General features: G+C 50.0%; 1 protein-coding gene across 1 annotated transcript in view; it reads left to right on the top strand.

Annotated features, from left to right (window-relative positions):
• TMEM63C (transmembrane protein 63C) overlaps positions 1 to 21,370 on the top strand; it is a 35,791-nt gene extending 14,421 nt beyond the window's left edge. The window contains exons 7-22 of the mRNA XM_007941341.2: positions 1,104 to 1,212; positions 4,190 to 4,263; positions 5,122 to 5,202; positions 5,302 to 5,425; positions 6,175 to 6,308; positions 7,932 to 8,054; positions 8,502 to 8,655; positions 10,170 to 10,276; positions 11,240 to 11,326; positions 11,869 to 11,934; positions 14,650 to 14,812; positions 15,089 to 15,194; positions 15,592 to 15,759; positions 17,644 to 17,753; positions 19,451 to 19,519; positions 21,173 to 21,370. Coding sequence (XP_007939532.2) covers positions 1,104 to 1,212; positions 4,190 to 4,263; positions 5,122 to 5,202; positions 5,302 to 5,425; positions 6,175 to 6,308; positions 7,932 to 8,054; positions 8,502 to 8,655; positions 10,170 to 10,276; positions 11,240 to 11,326; positions 11,869 to 11,934; positions 14,650 to 14,812; positions 15,089 to 15,194; positions 15,592 to 15,759; positions 17,644 to 17,753; positions 19,451 to 19,519; positions 21,173 to 21,370 — 1,873 coding nt within the window. The remainder of the gene's footprint in view (positions 1 to 1,103; positions 1,213 to 4,189; positions 4,264 to 5,121; positions 5,203 to 5,301; positions 5,426 to 6,174; positions 6,309 to 7,931; positions 8,055 to 8,501; positions 8,656 to 10,169; positions 10,277 to 11,239; positions 11,327 to 11,868; positions 11,935 to 14,649; positions 14,813 to 15,088; positions 15,195 to 15,591; positions 15,760 to 17,643; positions 17,754 to 19,450; positions 19,520 to 21,172) is intronic.
• Positions 21,371 to 21,964: the final 594 nt, after the last annotated feature.

The following is a 21,964-nucleotide window of genomic DNA, read 5'->3' as shown; positions in this document are numbered from 1 at the left end:
ACAAAGCTAAAGAAGCAGTTCTAGCAGGTGGGGTCTCACACACACCTGTCCCACCTCTTCTTCCCCAAGCTTTCTGTCCCCTGTACCCTGACAACCCATTCTCAGGTTCAGCCAAAACTCCAAAATCAGCAGAATGGGGCCACTGTATCCTCTTACATCCCCTTTCAGCCAGCTCCCCCTCCCAGCACTCCCCCACCCCCACTCCTGGTGCTGCCAACACCGGAGCAGAGACAGCTTCTAGAATCCCCTCAGGTTTAAGGTGTCCACACCTGCCCAGCAAGAAGCAAACTTTAATAGAGCAGCAAAAGCCTTCAATATCCATAAATCCACATGAGCAGTGAGCTGGAAAGTTCCTTAGAGACCATGGAATCTTGCCTTCTCCAAGGATGAAGACATCTGGCTGGATATGGAGTGCATGTGAGAAGTCATGCACTGTGATGGGGTAGAGGAGACGCTTTATAGCAAGGTGGCTTTTCTCTCCTGAAACCACACCAAGTAAGGCCACCAGCATTTCTGAGCAGAATCCTGGCTAGTGGCCTGGGGGCCATGTCACGTGAGTTAGAAGCTGGGTGGACACATAGCTCCAGTGTGCCCACTCTTCCTGCCTCAGGAAGGCACAGCTCAGAAGTCAGGACCCTCCTTCCTACCAGGCCTGCATATGACCTCAGGTCTCTCCTCAGCACAGAGCTCTGGCAGCCCCTCAGCTTGGCCTGAGTGTGACATAGCAATGAAGAATCTAAGTGCTTCAGCAGCCCTGGGCTCACCTCCCAGCTCTGCCATTGCTGAGTGACCTTGGGCACATCACCTGCCCACGCTGGCCCTGATTTCATTATGGGGAAAATGAAGATAATCCCAGTCCCACTTTCATGTGGTTATGAGTCTAATGGAAAATGCATGGGAAGCACTTAGCCTCATCCTGGGCGTTTGATACATAGGAAGTACATACTGTATGTTAGCCAGCAGTAGCTGGAGTGAGACAGCCACTTCTCCTCGTCACTGCCACCCCTTCCAAAGCACCTGAGTGTCCGGACTCCCAGTGGGTGTGCCCAGGAGATTTTGTGCTGGGTGGGCCCTGAGCACCCCCTGCTTCTCGTTCCCCGCAGAAGCAAGCTCCTGTGGTTGCACAGCTTCCTCGCCTTCCTTTACTTCATCATCAACTTCCTTTTCATGGCGCATCACTGCTTGGGGTTTGTGCCCAAGAAGAACCAAAAGGTGAGTATGCACAGAGAGCCACTAGAGTGGCTCCTTGAACTGGAGCCCCCTCTAGCTGGACCACTCTACACTGTCCTTAAAAAGGGCCCAGCTTGGCATGTCTTATACACCTGGAGCAGGGAGGATCTCATCTGAGCAAGGGCAAGCCTCTTCCCTTTAGCCCTGGTGGGTAATTGTTGGGCACAGCCTGCCACTTCCAACCAGGTGGTAAATAGCTACAGCCCAGGGACTCCTGTATCCCTAATACCCCAACCCCTTTCCAAGGACCCCTGGACCTCTTCACCATTCAGAAACTAAAGTGTTAACAAACACCTGGCTCAGCAGGGGGCCGCAGGCATCCTTCCTGACGCTCAGTATGCTCTCCTTAACTCCTGAGGTCAGAGACCCCATGTCTTGCCCTTTATGTGTCTCCACTGCCTTGGTTTGAGTTCCCTCCCAGATCAGACTCTGAGACAGGGATTTAAGAATAGCTAGTTCAGTGGTGTTACTAGGGCTGGTGTCACCCCTGCCTGTGGAAGACCTCCTGAAACAGACCATACAGAATCCTTAGTAATGTTCATCATCAATTTTAATGTTAGAATACACGTGAGAGAGAGAGTTGTAAAAGGCTTAAATGCAGTATTTCTGAGATTATGAATACTAACAAAATTGTTCTGTAAAATCTTTCTCCATTCAACTACACATTCTTAGTACTAGAGTAGTAGAAGCTTTTGGTTTTTTTTTTTTTTTTTCTCCTTAATTTCCTTTAATTACTACTTCATCCTCAAAAAAGTTTTCAGTATAGGTTCACAAATTGTACTTACCACAATACAATAGCTAAAACACCAGAAAACGTGACAAAACCAGTGACTATAAAACGCCGGCAGCAACGAAAACAACATGGCATGCTCATGGTGCGTGCAGACGAGACCACATGATTTGAAGCATCACTGTTATTGGATAATAATGACAGCTCTGACCAGAGCACATTAGGAGGTTCAAAAAATAAATAAGCATAGAGTTTTAGCCTTATAGGTACATTAATACCTGTAAGCTGGGCTTATGAAAAATGTTTTTGTTGTTATAAGGATATTTTTGTAAAAAATAATAAATTTCTTCTGAAACACTGCACAAAAATTTTATGGAGTCATTGTGGTGTCCCCACCTCTGACGGTGTCACTCAATGTGGTCTGCATCCTCTGTGTCCCCCTAGTGCCACCACTGAACTAGTTTATTTGGAAGAAGCCCTGGCGGCGCGATAGTTAAGAGCTCTGCTGCCAACTGAAAGGTAGAAGGTTTGAATGCACCCAGCGGTTCCACAGGAGAAAGGCCTGGTCATCTGTTTCCGTAAAGATGACAGCCAAGAAAATCCTGTGGGGGCAGTTCTGCTCTGTCATCTGGGGTCACCAAGAGTCGGAACCGACCCCATGGCACCTAACAAGAGTTTATTTGGGAGGGGATCTCAGGAGAGGCTTGTAGTGAAATGGGGAAATGGGACTGGGAAGAGAAGGCAGCCAATAAAAGTCGTGTTAATGAGCAGTTTCCCACTGTAGGCAAAGGGAGCTTACTCCCACTGGGAAACTCTGGGGGCCAGTTTAGAACACGTACCCCACCTGCTCTGGTAGCGTAGTGGCTAAGGCACTTGACTGCTAACCAGAAGGCTGGCGGTTCAAACCCACCAGCCACTCCTCGGAAGGAAGGTTGGGCAATCCTACTTCCGTAGTGATACTGCCTCGGAAACCCAAGGAGGGGTCGCTATGAGTCAGGGCTGACTCGACGGCACATAACAACAACAACAACAACCCCACCTGAGAGTTTTCCCAACCCAGAGCTGAGCAGTCAGTGGTATTTTCCCATGAACACTGTCAGTCATCAGTTCAGGGCTGTTCTTAGGGGCATTGACACTTTGCCACTTCTGGCTTGTTCTGCACACGGGCTGAACATGCTCCCAACAGCAAGAGAAAGTGCTCAGAGTCTCGGATGTCTGAAGTGAACCACAGCCTTTTGTGTGTAAAGGTGAATGTCAAGTGGACATGCCAGGACACTCCATTCTCCTGCCTGCAGCATAGACAGGGCATGGGTAAGGGCCAGTGTAGGCTTGCTGTGCTCCACTGGAGCAAGGGAAGAGTGGAGTGCTTACTCTTGTCCCTGTCCTCAGCTTTCCAAAGCTGCAGTGGGATAAGATCAGCTTCCTCCCAGGTCATCCATCCTAAAGGACCGATTCACCTTAACCCACCCCAGGACACAAGTCTCCCTCCCCTGAAAAGTAACCCCAAATGCTTCAGGCCACCAGGAGACTTAGGTACCTCTGGCCAATCTAGGTTTGGCTGCTTCACCTCTCCTTATTGTCACCAGATGCTTTAGCCAGGAGTCCTGCTTCCTGCAGCATTTTGCCAAACTGTCCCCCAAAGGTGATGGTTCAGGGAGGCAGTTCCCAATCTCACAATGAAACATGAAGTTCAGAAGAGCTCCCGAGTCCTGCTTGCTTCCCAACTTCTTTCCCCACCCCAGTCTACTCTCAGGAACTTTCCTGGCAATGTGGTGCTGGAACAGTGAGAGCAACTCTTACCAGTTTCAGGGAGACTAGAAATTATTAGTAGGGTAGTGTGGGCGGCAAGTGAGCAGTTCTTCCCAGTCTTGGAGCTTTGGCACTGTCTACAGCCTTTTGGCCTTTTCTCCCTTGACTACAGTTGTCCATGGCAGTGAGCCCACAGCTGGGACACAGGAAATAACACAGGCACACTATGCCTGCTGAAGCTTCCCATGGCCTGCTGACCGCAAGGCTGCCAGCTCAGCTGGGGCACCACAGGCCGGTGAAGCTGGTACTTGGCCTCCTTAGCAAGGAGGCACCATGCAGCAGACGGCCTGGAGTGAGTCAAAGGCTGATTGCAGAGGGCACTGGGCTGCAGCTACCTGAGCCCTGCTGTCCTGCTCAATAGACTCAACTATTCAGGATTCCTGTGCTCAACTTCTTTCTCTGTTTGCCTTCCCCACCTAGGTCACAAGGACACTAATGATCACCTACGTCCCCACGGATATCCAAGATCCTGAACTCATTATCAAACATTTTCAGTAAGTGGGGGCTGGGCTGAGGCATAGACTGCCTTCTCCCGGTAACTCTGCCTGGATCCTCTTGTGGGTCATGAGCTGGCACAGGATGGTGGGGCTAGAGAGACCCCAGGTGGTAGCTTTCCCTTGACCAGCTCAGGTGCAGTCTTTCAGAATGGAGACGATGGCTGGGATGGGAAGGGTTTTAGATGTTAAGGAGTTCCTGTGTGGTGTGGGTGTGATGTGGTTGATGCTGGTTTTCCTTTCCCTCACTGCTCCAGTACTGACCCTAGGGAGCCCCTGGACCATAGTTAGAACAGGTTGCTAGAGCAGGTCATCTTGAGACACCTTTTATGACCCCAAGTTCCCAGCCCCAGGGACATCCACCACTGAGCGGATTCTTCCTCGATGAGCAGCTCTTTCCTGGGTCCCTGGTGGTTTGAACTCTGCACCTGGTGCTCTTCTGGGTCATCTAGGAAGGATGTGATTCCTCTCTGATGACCAGGAATCAAACCCTGAACTTCAGTCTGAGAAGAAAGGAATGGATTTCCCCACTCTAAGAATGGGAGCTCTGGTAGTGTAGTGCCTAAGGCATTTATTTGACTGCTAACCAGAAGGCTGGCGGTTCAAATCCACCAGTCACTCCTCAGAAGGAAGATGGGGCAATCTACTTCCGTAGCGATACTGCCTCAGAAACCCAAGGAGGGGTCGCTATGAGTGGGGTCTAACTCGACGGCACATAACAACAACAGCAAGAGTGAAGAACCACAGGCAGCTGAGCCACCTAGCCCCATGGGCTGTAGAGCTGGGCAGGGGGCAGAGGGCAAGGGTGGGATGTCTCAACCCTACAGGCTGGCTTAGCATCCATGTCTGTGGCTGCAGTGAGGCCTATCCAGGGTGCGTAGTGACCAGAGTCCACTTCTGCTATGACGTCAGGGACCTGATTGACTTGGATGACCAGAGGTGAGATTGCAATGGGGCCTGGGGTTCGGGGATAAGGGGAGGATGCAGTTCTGTGGGGCCCTGACCAGATCCTTCCCTCCATTACCTGCCGGCTGCCAGACGCCATGCGATGCGGGGCCGACTCTACTACACTGCCAAGGCCAAGAAGAGTGGGAAGGTGACGATCAGGGTTCACCCTTGCTCCCGTCTGTGCTTCTGCAGGTGCTGGACCTGCTTCAAGGAGGTAACTGGCATGTGCATGGGGGCTGGGGGAGAGAGATGGCCAAGAAGGGGCTGAGGTACGGGGCCTCTAGGCTCTGTCCTGCACCCTTATGCCCCAGGCTCTATTGGTGCTCCTGTGGAGCTGGGCCTCTCCCTTTTTCTCCACTATGCCCTGCTCCCGTATTGAGCATGTACAAAAGCTAAAGCCTTTCTTGGGGCCACCTCCAGAGCAGCAAGGGAGGCTTGCTTGTGCTCCCAGAGAGAACACAGCAGGCTGCAGTAGGCTGCCAAGCCTCAAGCTTACAGAGGTAGGACAGGGACGTTTGAAGTCAGCAGGTTCCATAATATCACCCAACCACTGTGGCTGGAAAGGTCTTCAAGACTTGGCCCCCTGCCTCAAGGTGGGACTGCTCCAGCCAGTCCAGGAGAAGAATCACCTCCCTTTCCTGAAAATGTTTCAAGTGCATTCTGTCTCTTTCTAGGGTCCACCCCAAATCGGAATGCATCCCCCCACCCTGCCATGCCTTACTTTCCCCAAAGAGAAGAGCAGGGAGCTCAATGCAGAGTCATAGCTTCTTCCTGCTTTAGGGTTGGGACCTTGGAGCCCACCTGGGGTGCTGAGCTCTTTGTCAGGCTTTAAGTGGGGCCAGAGATGGACCAGTGGCCTCAGGCCCATCTTCTCCTGGGCTGCTGAGTTCAGAGAGGCCTGTGTGCAGGTGTGGCCTCCTGGGGGTCTGGCCTTCCAGCTCTGAGGGCTCCATCTCGCCCCAGGTAGACGCAGAGCAGTATTATAGTGAGTTAGAGGAGCAGCTGACTGATGAGTTCAACGCTGAGCTCAACCGCGTTCGGCTGAAGCGTCTGGACCTGATCTTTGTCACCTTCCAGGACGCCAGGATGACAAAGCAGTGAGTGCCAGGGTCAGCGGCTTGCTGTGCCCAGCCCAGCCCTGATTCTCTTTCACCTCATTCCAGCCAAGGGGAGGAGGATGGAGAACCTCCCTCTACTTCGCCACTTCCTGACCTTCCTTTGCCCCCCTCCGTGCTCCTCACAGGCAGCTGCCATTTCACTTTCCAGACCATGGCCACATTCATTTCCCCCAGGCTGCCAAGGCTCAGCTTGTCCCCAGGGAGGCCCAGGGCCTAGACTTCTCACTCTCACATGTCCCTGCTTCAGCACAGAGTGATCAGAGTGACCTTTGACCTCTTGGCTCCTCTCCAGGACCTTGACAAAAACAATATCCATTTCCTCCTCCATTAACACATCACTCCCCTCTCCTCACCACAAGTGAGTCAGGTAGAGAAGCTCTGCTTGGCCTTTCTCCTCTACCGCCTCCCTAATGCAGTTTCACAGCCTCTTATCTCCTCTGCCCCAGCCTCTGTTGTTGTTATGTGCCATCTAGTGGACTGACTCATAGCGACCCCTCCTTGGGTTTCCAAGGCAATATCACTACGGAAGTAGATTGCCCCATCTTCCTTCCGAGGAGTGGCTGGTGGGTTTGAACCGCCAGCCTTCTGGTTAGCAGTCAAGTGCCTTAGGCACTACGCTACCAGAGCTCCCAGCCTCTAGCAGCTTTATCTTAGCAGGGATGGGGTTAGGTCCACCTGGAATGTTCCAGAAGGATCCTCAGGATTGGGTCAAATAGATGGGAGCACCAGAATCAGTCTTTTCAGTATTATGGGGCCTCCTCTCCCTAGGAGAACCTGATCATAACAACACTTTGTCCTTGCCCAGCCAACCCTTCAAAGGTGTAGTGGAACAACTTAGATTTTAGTCAAACAATTGTGTACAATTCTGCAAGTCACTTACACTCTCAAATTTCTTGTCTGTCAAATTTGGTTACTCCTATCTTGCCTTATCCATCTCCCAGAGGGTTAAGAAGTGTTATGTGTTCTATTTAGTGTGTGTTATGTATGAAGCAATACAAGCCTGTAAGACAATAGGATTCATTTCTGAGACACTGTTATTTGATAGAGAGAAACTGAGATTTAACTATAGCAGAAGGATGAGGTAGGAAGCAAAAGATGGGGCTCTAGTGCCAGCACTTGCCCCTCTTTGGTTTTATCTTTAGGCACCTCAATTAAGTTATCTGTGCAATTGGGATTATATTAATCATCAATTAGCTCAGTGCCAGGCACACAAAGAACTCAGAAATTGGTAGCTATTGATATTAAGATGAGGCTAAAATTAGTGCCTCCCCTGCCTTCCCTGTTAATCTCAAAGAGTGTGCCATGTGTTGTCACTACCATTAAGGGGAAAGGCATTAGCTGAGAATCATGTGGTACCTCAGCCCTTCCTGGGCAGTCAAGATGCCCTCAAATGCCCCCTTTCCTCCAACTACTAGGCCTTAGGAACTGCCCACCTCTAAGGTCCTGGAAGACAAGCTCAAGACCTCAAGAATCCCCAGGAAGCTGACATGCTCTCATCTGTGGGATGGTCACGGTAGCCCTGGGACCCTGGCATGACACCCTCCTTATCCTGTCCTCCTCACTTCCAGACATCTGTCTTCCCATCCTCTCCCATCTCTGCAGCATCATGGATGATTACAAGTACATCCAGTGTGGCGTACGCCCCCACCAGTCCTCAGTGACCACCATCGTCAAATCCTATCGCTGGAGGGTTGCCCATGCCCCACACCCCAAAGACATTATTTGGTAAGCCCCTTCCAACCTTCCCCTCTCCTTTGAATCTTCTGAACTGGAAGAAGGCAACATGACAGGGATAGGAGGAAGGACCTTCTCTCCTTGAGCCCAGCGCCATTCAAATACAGCCCCACCCTTGCCCCAGGCTGTGTGTCCCTAAGCTCCACAGCCTCTGTCACTCCCAACTCATCCTCACCACAAGTGTGGAAGTCCTTCAACCTCTGGAGAAAGGGTTTTCCTGCAGCAAGAACTCAGATCTGTTTCTTCCTCACCTATGTAATATATTCAGGACCCTTCCAACTGTGTGAATAGGGGGATGATGCTGGGGTCCTTTGCACGCAAGTCTGGGCTCAGAGGGCTAAATAAAAGTTGACATGCGCAATTCACATGCACATGGGCGGGCTCTAAGGGCTGGGACCCAGGGTCCTAAGTGTACCTCCCTCCTCCCTCCTTCCCCAGGAAACATCTGTCTGTCCGCCGCTTCTTGTGGTGGGCCCGCTTTATCTCAATCAACACCTTCCTCTTCTTCCTCTTCTTCTTCCTCACCACGCCTGCTATCATCATTAACACCATCGACATGTACAACGTCACCCGTCCCATCGAGAACCTGCAGGTGCTGCCTCTGCTCAGGCCAGGCCTGGGGACCCCAGGGAGATCAAGGAAGAACTCAGGCGAGGATGGGATGGAGAGCCCACTGGGACAGGGCCACAGAGCCCTGCCCAAACACCACCAACGTAGTGGAGGTGGCAGTGCTGTAAATGGTGGGGTAGTTTCCTCTTTTCTAAAGTGGATGAAACTGGGTCCTTCCCCATCTTAGGGACTGGGACTGGAGAGGAAAGAAAGAGTAAGGAACTGCAGGCAACTTCTAGGGGGAGTTTTGGGAAGATGTGGTTGTCTACTCCAGTGTGGTCTTAGAGGGCTTTCTGAGGTAGGGTCACTCTAGCCCAGCAAGAGTTGTAAGAACCAAGCTGGACAGATGTGACAACTGTGGGCTCTGTTTGCCCAAATTCTCTGGGGCTGAGGCTCTCTGGTCTGGGTGGTAAGGTAGAGGCTGGGGAAAGGTGAAGAAGCCCCACCCCTACCCTTGAGCCAGAGAGAAGCAAGAGCCCCAGGCCTGTCTCCATTTCCCTCCAGACATCTGGTCCACTCCAGGCTAGGAGCCCTCAGCCCTGTAAGACCCATCCTAGGAATTGAGAGGGTACCTTTTACTGACAGGGGAGCTCAGAGAAGCCCTGGTCTATTTCCAAATTCTGTAGTCCCTGGGCGGGAAAATGGTTAAATGCTGGACTGCAAGCTGAAAGGATGGCAGCTCAACCCCACCCAGAGGCACCTCAAAAGACAGGTTTCCAAAAGTTCACATTCTTGAAGATGCTCTGGAGCAGCTGTACTCTGCACACATGGGGTCGCCATGAGTCAAAATCAACTCTTCTGAAACTGACAAAAACAACATAGCCTCAAGTCCTGCTATAAGGAGCCTGGAAGTCCCCTTCTTCATAGTATTCTTATCCCTATTCCCAGCAACACATACATGTGCACAAACTCACACACATACTGCTCATATATTTGCCTAGACTCACACACACATGGTCACACATGTACATACACTCAATGTTCACAGGCACACATGCTCACATATATGCTGACACACACATATGCTCACTCACATGCTCACACTCATTCACACAAATGCACATTCATATGTGCACACATTCACACACATACATGTATACCTGGAGCCACAGACCATTTCTGCTGCTTGCTCTTGCTCCCCCTTGTCACCTTCACAACAAGCCCAAGGAGGATGCCTGCTTAGGGCACCATACTCTCCCTAAGTGTTCTTCCATCCCCCCTCCTAGTACTCACACTACATGCGTAAGGGGCAGTGTTATCTCCATGAGGTGTCAGACATGACAGACAGCAGCTGACTCTGAGCTCCTTGAGGACCCAGCCAGGCAGACCCTTGGCCAGGGAGGCATGTGAACAAGGCCAGGCCCATTGAGCAGCCTGGGCAGTGGGGAGCCAGGGAGAAGAGGCCTGGGGTGTGGGGAGAGTCAGGGGCAGTCTGGAAGGGGAAAGGGTTCTTCTTTTGTTGATGTCTCTCCTACCCCCTCCCCTCTGTCCCTACAGAGTCCAGTCGTCACCCAGTTCTTCCCCTCTCTGTTGCTGTGGAGCTTCACAGTGATACTGCCTCTGATGGTCTACTTCTCTGCCTTCCTCGAGGCACACTGGACCAGGTGAGCAAGGGCCTCCTCTCCCAGCCCTGCCCTTCCCCCAGCCCTCCCCCATACCACCCACATCAGCCCGGCACTTGGCCTTGCATCTGCCGAGGAATGGACCAAGAGGGCATTTTCTCTTTGGATTAAGGGTCTGAGTTGTCTTTGGGACTCTGGCCTTGGAATGCTGAGAAGAGGCCACCATATAAAGGGCATGAAGCCAAGCTCTCCTTGGGCTACACCACATCTGAGCCAGACACTGAGGGGATAGAACTCTAGGTACAAGCTAGGCAGTGCCAGAAAGGGCATTCTAGCACAGGATGAGAAGGAGAGAGCAGGACTTCTTTGGGGAACATCAAGTAGGGTGGTATGGCCATAGCAAAGGGACCCATGAGTTCAACCTGACTGCAGATGCATTTAGGCCACACAGAGCCAACATTCTAAACAATCAGGACATTTCTCACTTAGTAGCCCTAATAGTTCTGTGGGGCTAGCTACTAGATAGGAAGCATTTGCCATAATCTGGGGCAGGAAGGGCTGCTCTAGTCTAAAAGCTGCATGAGTCTCAAATTTGTTTTCTATATCATAAGTTCCTACCATCCTACCAAGCAATAAGGCAGAATGTTTGTCCTAACAGAAATTCTAACTGATCTTTATTTCTGACTAAGAACAAGATTACATTGATTATTAAAACTCTGCAGGGTTTCTGAGTATCATTGGTAATGTCCCTTTAACTCGTGGATGTCTTAACATATGGCATGTGTGAGCCCTCCATCCTTGTGTCCAGGGCACACATCACTAGTTGATCATGTATTCTCCTCTGCTGCTCCTAGACACAGCACAGCTCAAAGTGCTCCATGGAAATCGAACTGGGGTACATGACTTTCTAGCCCAGAGAGATATCTCTCTCCTCACTATGTAGTTAGGCTTTTGGTTCTTTCCACATCTCCCTCACTGATAAATCTCTTCTTTGCTTCCTTCTAGATCAAGTCACAATCTGATCATAATGTACAAGTGTTACATCTTCCTGGTATTCATGGTGGTCATTCTGCCCTCTATGGGACTGACCAGGTACCTTACCTCCAACTATCCCTCCCCTCTCAGTCAGGCTCACCCTAGAGTTGGAACCTCCTCTTTCAGATACTATAGACCTACCAGTGGTTGCTGCAAATCCATTCCTCAATATCAGTCCCATGCCTTTCATGGGTATAACATGAGCCAGGTATCATGGAAGGCTACCCTCAAAGAACTTACCACCCTGTTGGGGAGACAAGGCATGCCTGCTAGCTAACTGACAGTCCAAGATGGGAAGAACACAGCCAACATGCAATAGAAATTCAGAAGAGGGAGATAAGTCTGTGGGGCAAATGACTGGTGAAGGTTTGCTGGAGGAGGTGGCCTCGAACTGAAGGGCCAATCAGTTAGGGGCAAGGATGGTCCAACATTAAGTACGAAGAGGGGTAGAGTGGACTGACCAGCTAGAATATTAGGATGCAAGAGTCTGTGGGGATTGAGCAGGGAGTGGGGGAAGCTGGACAAAGTGGAATCGAACCCTGGGCCTTTAGCTCATAGGTTTGCTAACTAAAGGTCCTGCCCTTGTTCTTGGCTTCTAGTTTGGATGTATTTTTCCGCTGGCTCTTTGACATCTATTATTTGGACCAGGCATCTATCCGGTTTCAGTGAGTATGCACACACATTCTAGGGTTATCCCACATGTACACTTAGCCTTCTGTGTGTGACATCAGGGTCACACCTGTATTTGCTTTTGTGGTTGACCCCTTTAAGCCATCTTGTAAAGCCTAGTGACCCTTTCTCTGAATGATGTTTTTGAAATAATTATAGATTTACAGGAAGTTGGGAATAAAAGAGTGTCTAGGGAGGTTCCATGTACCCCTCATCCAGTTTCCCCCAGTGGTCACATCTTCCATAACTACAGTACCTTATCAAAACTAGGAAAGCAACATTGGTACATCCACAGGCCTTTTCAGATTTATCAGTTTGACATGTCCTTTGAATGATGTCTTTAAATGAACATTTAAATGAAGTCTTTAAAAGGAAACCAATTATACTGAAATACACCTATCAAAATGTTTTAAAAATTAAATATGTGATATAATCTTTAACTCACTGCTGTCGAGTTGGATCTGACTCATAGTGACCCCTCTTTGGGTTTCCGAGGCACTATCACTACAGAAGTAGATTGCCCAATTTTCCTTTCGAGGAGTGGCTGGTGGATTTGAACCTCCAGCCTTCTTGTTGGCAGTCAAATGCTTTAGGCACTATGCCACCAGAGCTCCAAATATAATCTGTATTTACACATTTTTTAACTTTTTATTGTGATGAAGACATTTTAGATAAAAGCAAGCTATAGTTAAATTGCATTGTTTAAAAGACACCAGTGTGAAGGCTGATGTTACTTAGTCTGAATGAGAGCATTAAGTTGTAGTGATAGTCTTTGACAAGGTAACATGCAGGTCATGGTGGACATCCAAGCAATTTTGATTTTTTGATTTTATGGTTAAAAGTGTTGAAAATCCCAGTTTTCCAAGACAGAATGTTGCAAATGACATGCAAGCCTCCATGTTGTTTTTAGGTGCTGTCAAGTCAATTCCAACTCATAGCGACCCCATAAGACACAGGGTTTTCTAAGCTGAAGGTTGGGCAATCCTACTTCTGTAGTGATACTGCCTCGGAAACCCAAGGAGGGGTCGCTATGAGTCGGGGCCGACTCGACGGCACACAACAACAACAACAACAATCTTTATGGGAGCAGATTACCAGGCCTTTCTCCCAGAGCTGTGGGGTAGGCTTGAACCATCAATTAGCAGCTAAGTGCTTAACCATTATACCACCAGTGCTCCTTGCAAGCCCCCTTAACTTGTTCCATAAGGCAAGAACCAGAATTCTCCAAGGTTTCTGCAGTTAAACTATAATTGCAATATTGTTTTCTTTGTTAGTTTAGTTTAGTTTTACTCTAAGATCAATGACTTCATCTTTGGCTAGATCAATAGCTTCAATACAGTTTGTTGTTGTTGTTGTTGTTATGTGCCGTCAAGTCGGACCTGACTCATAGCGACCCCTCCTTGGGTTTCCGAGGCAGTATCGCTACAGAAGTAGATTGCCCATCCTTCCTTCTGAGGAGTGGCTGGTGGATAGTTTATAGTAGAAAAAAAAGAACTGTGACTCCATGACTCAACTTTGGTGCCATCAAGGAGGACTAGCTTTTGATGGAGTTCTGAAGTATGTTCAGGTGCTCATGGGTTTCTCTGTTCAAGAAATCTGACACAGAGTTGTGCAGATATGGGACACTGGCACACAACAGAGATGCCCAGGTCACCAATGTGAGAACAGGCCCCTTAGCCATGAGATGGCTGCATGACTCTTAGTTTAAGTTGACAAGCTGTGTCAATAAATGTCTGAAAATTTCATTGGAATTGAAAATTCCAGTCATGTATAACCAAGCCACAAGTCTGGTAACTGCCATAATTTTGAAGTCATGATGAATGCGAATGATATTGTAAGACACAGGAAATAAGTGTATATGATATGAAAATAGCTGATTCCTATTGGTGATAAACTCACAACTATGACTAATGTTACCTGCATTCTTAATGGAAGGAAATGGTAAAATTCAGTTAGACCTTAGTGAAAATAAAGATGTAAATTTTTTTTCCTGTCCAAGGTCATGGACGCCCAGAATTATACCCTTGGACACTCTAGGGTCTGTGAACCCAGGGTCAGAGACCCCTGCTTTTCATCATTCCAGTGCATATATTTCAAACACCCACACTTCATGTAGCCCATACTATCCCTGCTCAAAAGAGTAGCTTATTAACTTGAATTGCATTGGGGATAGATGTTGTTGTTGTTGTTATGTGCCGTCGAGTCAAACCCGACTCATAGCGACCCCTCCTTGGGTTTCCGAGGCAGTATCACTACGGAAGTAGGACTGCCCAACCTTCCTTCCAAGGAGTGGCTGGTGGGTTTGAACCGCCAGCTGTCTGGTTAGCAGGCAAGTGTCTTAGCCACTATACTACCAGAGCTCCCTTGGGGACAGATAGCAAACAAAAAACCAAACTCACTCCTGTCAAGTCGATTCCGACTCATAGCAACCCCTCCTTGGGTTTCCAAGGCAGTATAACTATGGAAGTAGATTGTCCAGTTTTCCTCCTGAGGAGTGGCTGGTGTGTTTGAACCACCAACCTCTGGTTAGCAGTCAAATGCCTTAGGCACTGTGCCACCAGTGCTCCCAAGGGACAGGTATAGACATTAAATTTTATTCCCCTCATCTCTGTCTCCCTCACCCCCAATCTCTACTCCTTCTGTTATTTTTCTCTCTCCTCCTCTCTTCCAACATCTCCTCTTTTCTTATGTCCCTTGCCCCCACTTCCCAGGTGCGTGTTTCTGCCAGACAACGGTGCCTTCTTTGTCAGCTATGTGATCACGTCAGCTCTGATTGGCACAGGCATGGAGCTGTTGCGCTTGGGTTCGCTCTTCCTGTATAGCACCCGCCTCTTCTTCTCCAGGTCAGAACCAGAGAGAGTCCACATCAGGAAGGTGAGGACTGGGCCCTTCTCTGAGCATAGCCCTTAGAATTTCTTTTGGGAGGGTGTCAGGATGGGACCTGGGGTAAAGGCTGCTGGAAGCACCAAGAAGCCCAAAGTTGGAGGCATGCCGTGGCTGGGTGGGTGCTTCTTGGACTTCAAGGAAGGGAGAGATTCTGCCTCCAGGCCTGAGCTGCTGACCAGCTCCCAGGGCTCATAAGGAGCCACAGAAGCAGCCAAGCCAAGGAGGCCAGGAAACCTCAGGGTGATCCCTTGCCTTCCACCCCAGAGCCAAGCCCTAGACTTCCAGTTTGGACGAGAGTATGCGTGGATGATGAACGTCTTCAGCGTGGTGATGGCGTACAGCATCACCTGCCCTATTATTGTCCCTTTTGGTGAGTCATCCCTGAGACACATCTATTAGGCTGCACAACCTCAGGCTGGGAGGAGGGATTGAGCCCCCAAAACATCAAGCCACCCCCTGGAGCACAAGGAGACCAAGGAACAACCAGCAGGGTGGGGAGATGTCCAGTCCAAGGCCAGGAAAGAGGGCTGGAGAACTGTTTGCATAAAAAGTCTGTTGAATGGATGAACAAATAACTCTTCACTAAGCTGGCAGAATAGGGGGTTCATGGGAAGCTTCTGGTCCCAGAGGTCAACCCCACAGGGTTCCCACAGCCTGGCCTTGGCTCTTGCTACTCTCACCGTTTTGAGACTGGCTTCTCAGGCCTGTGGTGACCTTGAGTCACACAGGGCCTGATGTTGATGGTGCCCCTGTTCTCCGGCCCCCAGGGCTGCTCTATCTGTGCATGAAGCACATGACAGACCGTTACAATATGTACTACTCCTACGCACCCACTAAACTCAACGAGCAGATCCATATGGCCGCTGTCTACCAGGCCATCTTTGCACCACTCTTGGGTCTATTCTGGATGCTATTCTTCTCCGTCCTACGACTAGGTAAGTGCCAAGCATACCCTGCCATTTTGCCTCTGCATGTCCCCCATTGCTTCATGAATCCCTCTACACCAACTCTGTTAGAGCTGAAAGAGCCCAGCAGAGCTGATTGGTCAGGCCCAGGGCCTTCGCTGGGCCTAAAGGACACGTATTAGAGTCTCAGCAGACCTTTGGGGCTAACTGGGGAGGACTTGGACCACATGGCCCAAATTATATAGAGTCTGGTTTACAACACTGGGCAAGAAACATCATGTTCCTTCATTCTAGTGCAAGGGTGGCAAGAAATAACACTATCTGTTATTTGAGGTTCGATTCCCATGACGCTCCTTCTGGGATCCTACCCTTACGGATGTTGGAAAGCTGGGAGGAATTGGCCACCCTTCCCCTTATTCTTGGGCTGCTGTCCCTCCCGTTTGTGTCTCAGACACTGATGCCCAGGCTAGCTCAGAGACACCCTCACAGATGGGGCATGCCTCAGCAATCTCCTCCCTGGGGCACCCATGCCACTGGAGCCGTGGTCTCTGCCAGCCCCTCCCAGTCTCAAGCTCACCCTGCCCATCTCCCAACCCCTCCTCCAAGCTGCTCCCTGCTCCCCCACTCCCCACTGACACTGCCTTTCCCTCAGGGACACTTAACCTGAACTTCCCAGTGGATAGAGATGGGAAAGTCTGTGTTGTGTTTTTCTTGATATGACACCCTTTGTCACAATGGTATCTGTAAAACTGTCAATTCTCAGTTATCTGTGTTGCTTTTGCCCCTAATTCCTTATCCCTTTCACCTTTCCCCTGCCACCCAGCAGACCCATCTTTTCCATAATGCTTTTTTTTTCCTAAGTATAAAGGGCTACATATTTATTATCAAAAACAAAAAATATAGAGAGATCAAACTATCAATTGCCCATCTTCTTATCCAGAGCTTGATGGGCATTGTTCTCAGCCCTCAACCTAGACAAGAATTTCTAGGAAGGGGTATTTCAGTTTATTGTTACTTTACAAAATCGTGAATTTTTATGACATTAATCTTGTATTCTGAGTTTTCTCACTGAATATCATGTCCTGAGTGATCTCTCCTATTCAAGCACTGTTGGGCACCTGCCTTAAACGACTGCATTAGTGCAATCGGTTTTAGTTGAGGTTGTTTAATGTTTTTTCTCTATTTCAAAAGCACTGTAGTAAGTATCGTTATATAATCATCTTTGACTATAAAGACTGACTTTAATATTTAGCTACTTAGAAAACTGCTACCATAAAACGTTACCAAATACCCCCAAAGAATTGTAACTGTCTGTTTAATACTGGGCTGCTCTTGGGTGCCATGAGCACAGGAGACTGGGGAAGATTGGTCTTGGGGGCGATGACGTAAGTGGGGAACTCAAAGGTACTTCCAGGACCATGGAGTTGAAAGTAACCGGCAGGTCAAGGCAGACATGTTTAACGCACTGTGTAGTTGATGCTGAAGTCAATGAAAGGAATCCCTGGTACGAATGGTTATGTGCTCAACTCCTAGCTAAAAGGCTGGTGGTTTGAATCCTCCCAAAGGAGCCCTGGAAGAAAGGCTTGGTGGCCTACTTTGGAAAGGTCACAGCCTCGGAAACCACTCCCGGAGCAGGTTCTGCTCTGCACACGTGCGGTCACCATGAGCTGGAGTTGACTCAATGGCAAATAACAAATCAATTTTTTAAAAGAAATGTCAAATTCTAAACTGACCAACTAGAACAGAGGGATGATGTTCCAAGAACTAGAACGAGAATCGGGCAAGGCTCTCTCTGCCCCAGGGTGAGCTGGTCTCCAGGCTTCTGTCAGCCAGGGGGCATCTGGGCTGACAGAGCCCTGTCCACAGCCTGGTCCCTCAAGCACCAGGCCCATGGCCTTTCCTTCTCCTTGGCAGGTTCACACCACAGCATCACCTTCTTCTCCCTCTCCACTCTTATCATTTCCATTATCATCACCTTCCTTGGCACTCTTCTGGGACGGCTTCGGAGGGTATCTGACTATGAGGTGAGTGGCCAGCCTGCCTTTCCTCCACTGGTTCTCCCTGGCCTTGGGGGACAGAGCTCCAGGATGCCCTCCAGACCTGGGCACCCGGAGCAACTCAGAGGAAAGGTTCTTGCCCTTCCTCTGATTATGGGGAGTGAGTGCATGCAGACATGCGGCCTTGCACCAGCCCAGGCACTGGCCCCAGAGCCATGCTTTATGGGGTGGGGAAGTCCTGAAGACAGCTGCCCTCTCCTTTCCTCCCTCAGACATCTCTCCCAAAGAGCAGACTTCAGGCCTGTTTCCCAAACAGTGTTAGCCCTGCCCAGCCGCTGAGCTGTAAACCCTACTCCAAGGGGTGGGGGGTTGGGAGAGAGAGGACAGAGCAAAGGAGAAGGGACAAGGTCATTTCTGCCTTAAAGAATTCCAGGCTAAGGGACCAGGTTTGCTGGTCTGATACAGCCTGGTGGAACCCGAGACTGTGGCCCCTAGCTGCCCTTCAGGTCTGGAATCAAACCCACTCCTGTGGCTTCCAACCAACCAAAAGACAGGCATATGAGCTAAACATTTACATTAGGTAGATACACTCCTTGGAGAGTCAATCGTGGGTGAATAGAAGGGCAGTGTATGCACAGAGAGACAGGCAGGAGTGTGTGGGAGGAAAGGACACAGGGAAGAGGTAACTATGGGGAAGAAGTGGGAGGGGAACTGTTGCATCGTGGGAAATTTCAGTCAACGTCATGAGACAAAGTGTATGTGAACTGCTGTATGGAAAATCAATTTGCTTTGTAAACTTTCACCCAAATCACAATGAAAATTAAAAAAGAAAAAAGGAATAAAAAGAATCCCAGGCTACTGAACTTGAGGCTGCTGCATTTGGAAATAGGGCCTGGCTCCCTGACCCCCAGGGACTCCTTTGTCTCTTTGGCATTGGGGCCCAGCCTAGTCATCATGCCACCTGGGAGAAGGGAGCCAATCCATGCCATTCAGAACCATGCCAGCTAGGCTCCCGATCAGTATTTCCCAAAGTGAGGCGTCTGTACTGGGACACTGGAATGATTTTCAGTGCCTGCTCCCCAAATTTTTCATTTCTTAAGACTATATATTTATTTTTCTATATTCTTCTTGGGAAGAGCTCTGGTGGCGTAGTGCCTAAGGCATTTGACTGCTAACCAGAAAGCTGGTGGTTCAAACCCACCAGCCACTCCTCGGAAGGAAGACTGGGCAATCTACTTGTGTAGGATACCACCTCGGAAACCCAAGAAGGGGTCACTATGACAAATGACATGTTTTCTGCCTATAACAGTGAATTGTTCTCTTTTTTAAGTGAATTTGTATAAAGAAAAGGAAGTAAGCTGGTTTAAAGTACTGGTATTCTGCCGAGGTGACATGAAGTGATGTGGAAGGACAGACAAGTGGGAAGGCCTGGTTTCCAGTGTCTCCTTATCTGGGACCCTGGGCACAGGGGCCAGCATTGCTCTTTTCCTGGCCCTCCTCCTCCTCCACATTATGGTCCTTGGGAATGGAACATACCAAAAGGGGCTCCCTAGCATCACACACCTCTTCCTGCCCCCCTTCATCTCAGCCCTGCCAGGTGGAAATGAATCGAGCTCCAGGGTGGCGAGAGGCCCAGATGCAAGGTCCAGGCTTCTCTGGCTACCAGGAAAGGGCAGAGGGCAGGCAGCCCCTCTTGTGACCCACTACCTCTCTTCCCACTGCAGCCTGAGGAAGAGATCCAGACGGTGTTTGACATGGAGCCAAGCAGCACCTCCTCCACACCCACCTCCCTTGTGAGTCACTGCTTTCATCCTGGGGACAGGTCAGGAGGGGGCTGCCTACAGGACTGGGCTCCTCCAGCGATAGTGTCCCCCCATCTTGGGTACTGGGGTGGAGATGGGGGACCCCCAGGCTCCCTCCTCTGACGCAGCAGGACTTGGCCCAGGTCAAAATGCTGCCGTGGCCCTGGCTGAGGGGCCGGGGAAACAGAAGAATCGTCTCTTACGCGACAGACTCAAAGAGGAAGCGCACATTCAGGATGACCGAGGCCTTATCGAGCTCAGTCGTGTAGACATACACAGGGTCGTGCTTGGAGAAGTTTGCCTGCAAGGGCACGGGTGCCAGGCCGGTTGCAGACAGAGCTGCAGAGCGCTATTGGAGGTCTGCACTGCAGGGTAAGGGCGGTACAGCGTGTGGGAGCCAGCAGCCAGTGAAGAGGCTGCCTCACCACCAGCGCGGAGGGGCCTGAGCAGGAGGGGAGCTGACGCCATGCACTGAGCTGGGTGCCAGGTCGGTGTGTGTCCTGTGCACTGAAGAAGGGTGCCAACCAGCCCTGGGCACTCAGGGAAGGCTTCCCGGAGGAGGGAACATCTAATCTGACTCCCAGAATGGGAGGAGGGCTTGCCCAGGTGAAAGAGGGTGTGGGGAAGAGCATTCCAGGAAGAGGATCAGCCTGTGCAAAGGCTTGGAAGACTTAAGCATTTGGGGAGCTGAAGACAGTTTTCGGCAAATGCAGAGTGGGCATCCAGGCCAGTGGGAAACAAGGCTGAGTTGCAAGCAGAGTTGGGTAGACTGACAGAAGCAGATACTCAAGGAGACTTAGTGGTCCTGCCTGACCACAGACAGGTCCACAAGGAGTAATCAGAAGCATAGGTTGACCCCACTTGGAAAAAATCCCTGTGTATAGAGACCTGCCATCCCTGAGAGGTGTCAGGGGAGAGAGAGCTTTGGTGAAAGAGAGATTACAGGGGCTTCTAAGCAGGAAGATCTCTCGTCACATAACATCTCCTCTGAGGCCCTTCCAATATGACTCCTCTCAAATACTGTTAGCAATCCTCTGTTCAGATCTTCTCATGAGCCTTAATCTTTATGATAAATCCAAGTAGGGCCTTTTATCCCCATTTTACAGGATGAGGAAACTGAGGCACAAAAAGCTTAATTGATTTAGACCCCAGGGCACTAAATCACAAGGCAGGTGATAGAACAAAGTTTAAACCAGGTCTGTCAGACTCTACGACCTGTGCTTAAAAAAAGAATTATATATACGTATACTAGAAGGCTGCCAGTTCAAACCCACAGCCATTCCTCAGAAGGAAGATTGGGCAATCTACTTCTCTAGAGATACTGCCTCGGAAACCCAAGGAGGCGGTCACTATGAGTCAAATTGACTCAACAGCAGTAAGTTTTTTTTTTTTTTTTTTAATATACATATATATATACATACACACACACACACATATATATACATATTTACACATATACATATATACACACATACAAACACATATAGAAATTGATTTTAAAATTTTTCAATATACAATGGCATAGGAACATTTTTTAAATGATGTGGATAAAGAGATAAGCAAAAATAGAGAAATAAATCCATTTTCCCTGGGCATGGCACCCTGTGTGACCGTGCCCCCGTCTCCTCTCTCTGTCACAAGCAGATGTACGTGGCCACCGTGCTACAAGAGCCAGAGATGAATCTGACCCCAGCCACCTCCCCAGCCCGGCACACCTATGGCACCATGAACAGCCAGCCAGAGGGAGAAGAGGAGAGTGGCCTGAGGGGTTTTGCAACAGAGCTGGATTCGGCCCAGTTCCAGGATGGGCTGGAACTGGAGGGCCAGAGCCAGTACCACTGACCAGGACCTGAGGCTTCCACCTGGCAACTCCAAGAGGGGATGCCCTGGCAGGGGGAGGCAGGAAGACTGCCTGGATCCTCCCCCACTACCTCCTACACACTTTGCGAAGCCCTCAGTGGAGATGTCTACCATCCTTTCCTTGGGTCCCATGATGTGGAGGCCCTGACCTGCTGACAGGCTGGAACAGGAGAACTGGGCAGTACAGATGGACCCTGGGACGGGATGGAGGACACTAGCAACCAACAGGTCCTGGGAGAAGCTTTGGGCACAGAGACTGAATGTTGGGGTGCCCTGCCAGAGGTAAAGAGGGTTATCAAGATGGAGAAGGTATGTGTAAGGGAGGGAAAAGCTCTGCGAAGGCCCTCTGAAGTCTTCACCACCCTCCACCAGCTGCCTGGCCATGGAGCCTCTGCTGCTGCTCCTCTATGCCCCCTCCCCCGGCCCCCCTTCCTCTGCAGTCTGCAGAGGTGAAGGTATGCGCACCGGCCTCATCTCCAGAGAGCAGCAAGACCTCAGATCACTGCCCCGGCACGGGCTTCCCTTCGTGGGGATCTGTAAGGAAAGTCCCCACCCTGCGGGAACAAGGGGCAGCTG

Source organism: Orycteropus afer, unplaced genomic scaffold, assembly GCF_000298275.1.
Source record: "Orycteropus afer afer isolate SDZICR_OR568_19922 unplaced genomic scaffold, OryAfe1.0 scaffold00079, whole genome shotgun sequence".
Taxonomy (NCBI): domain Eukaryota; kingdom Metazoa; phylum Chordata; class Mammalia; order Tubulidentata; family Orycteropodidae; genus Orycteropus; species Orycteropus afer.
The sequence above is the reverse complement of the archived record's forward strand: the minus strand, read 5'-3'. Positions and strand labels throughout refer to the sequence as shown.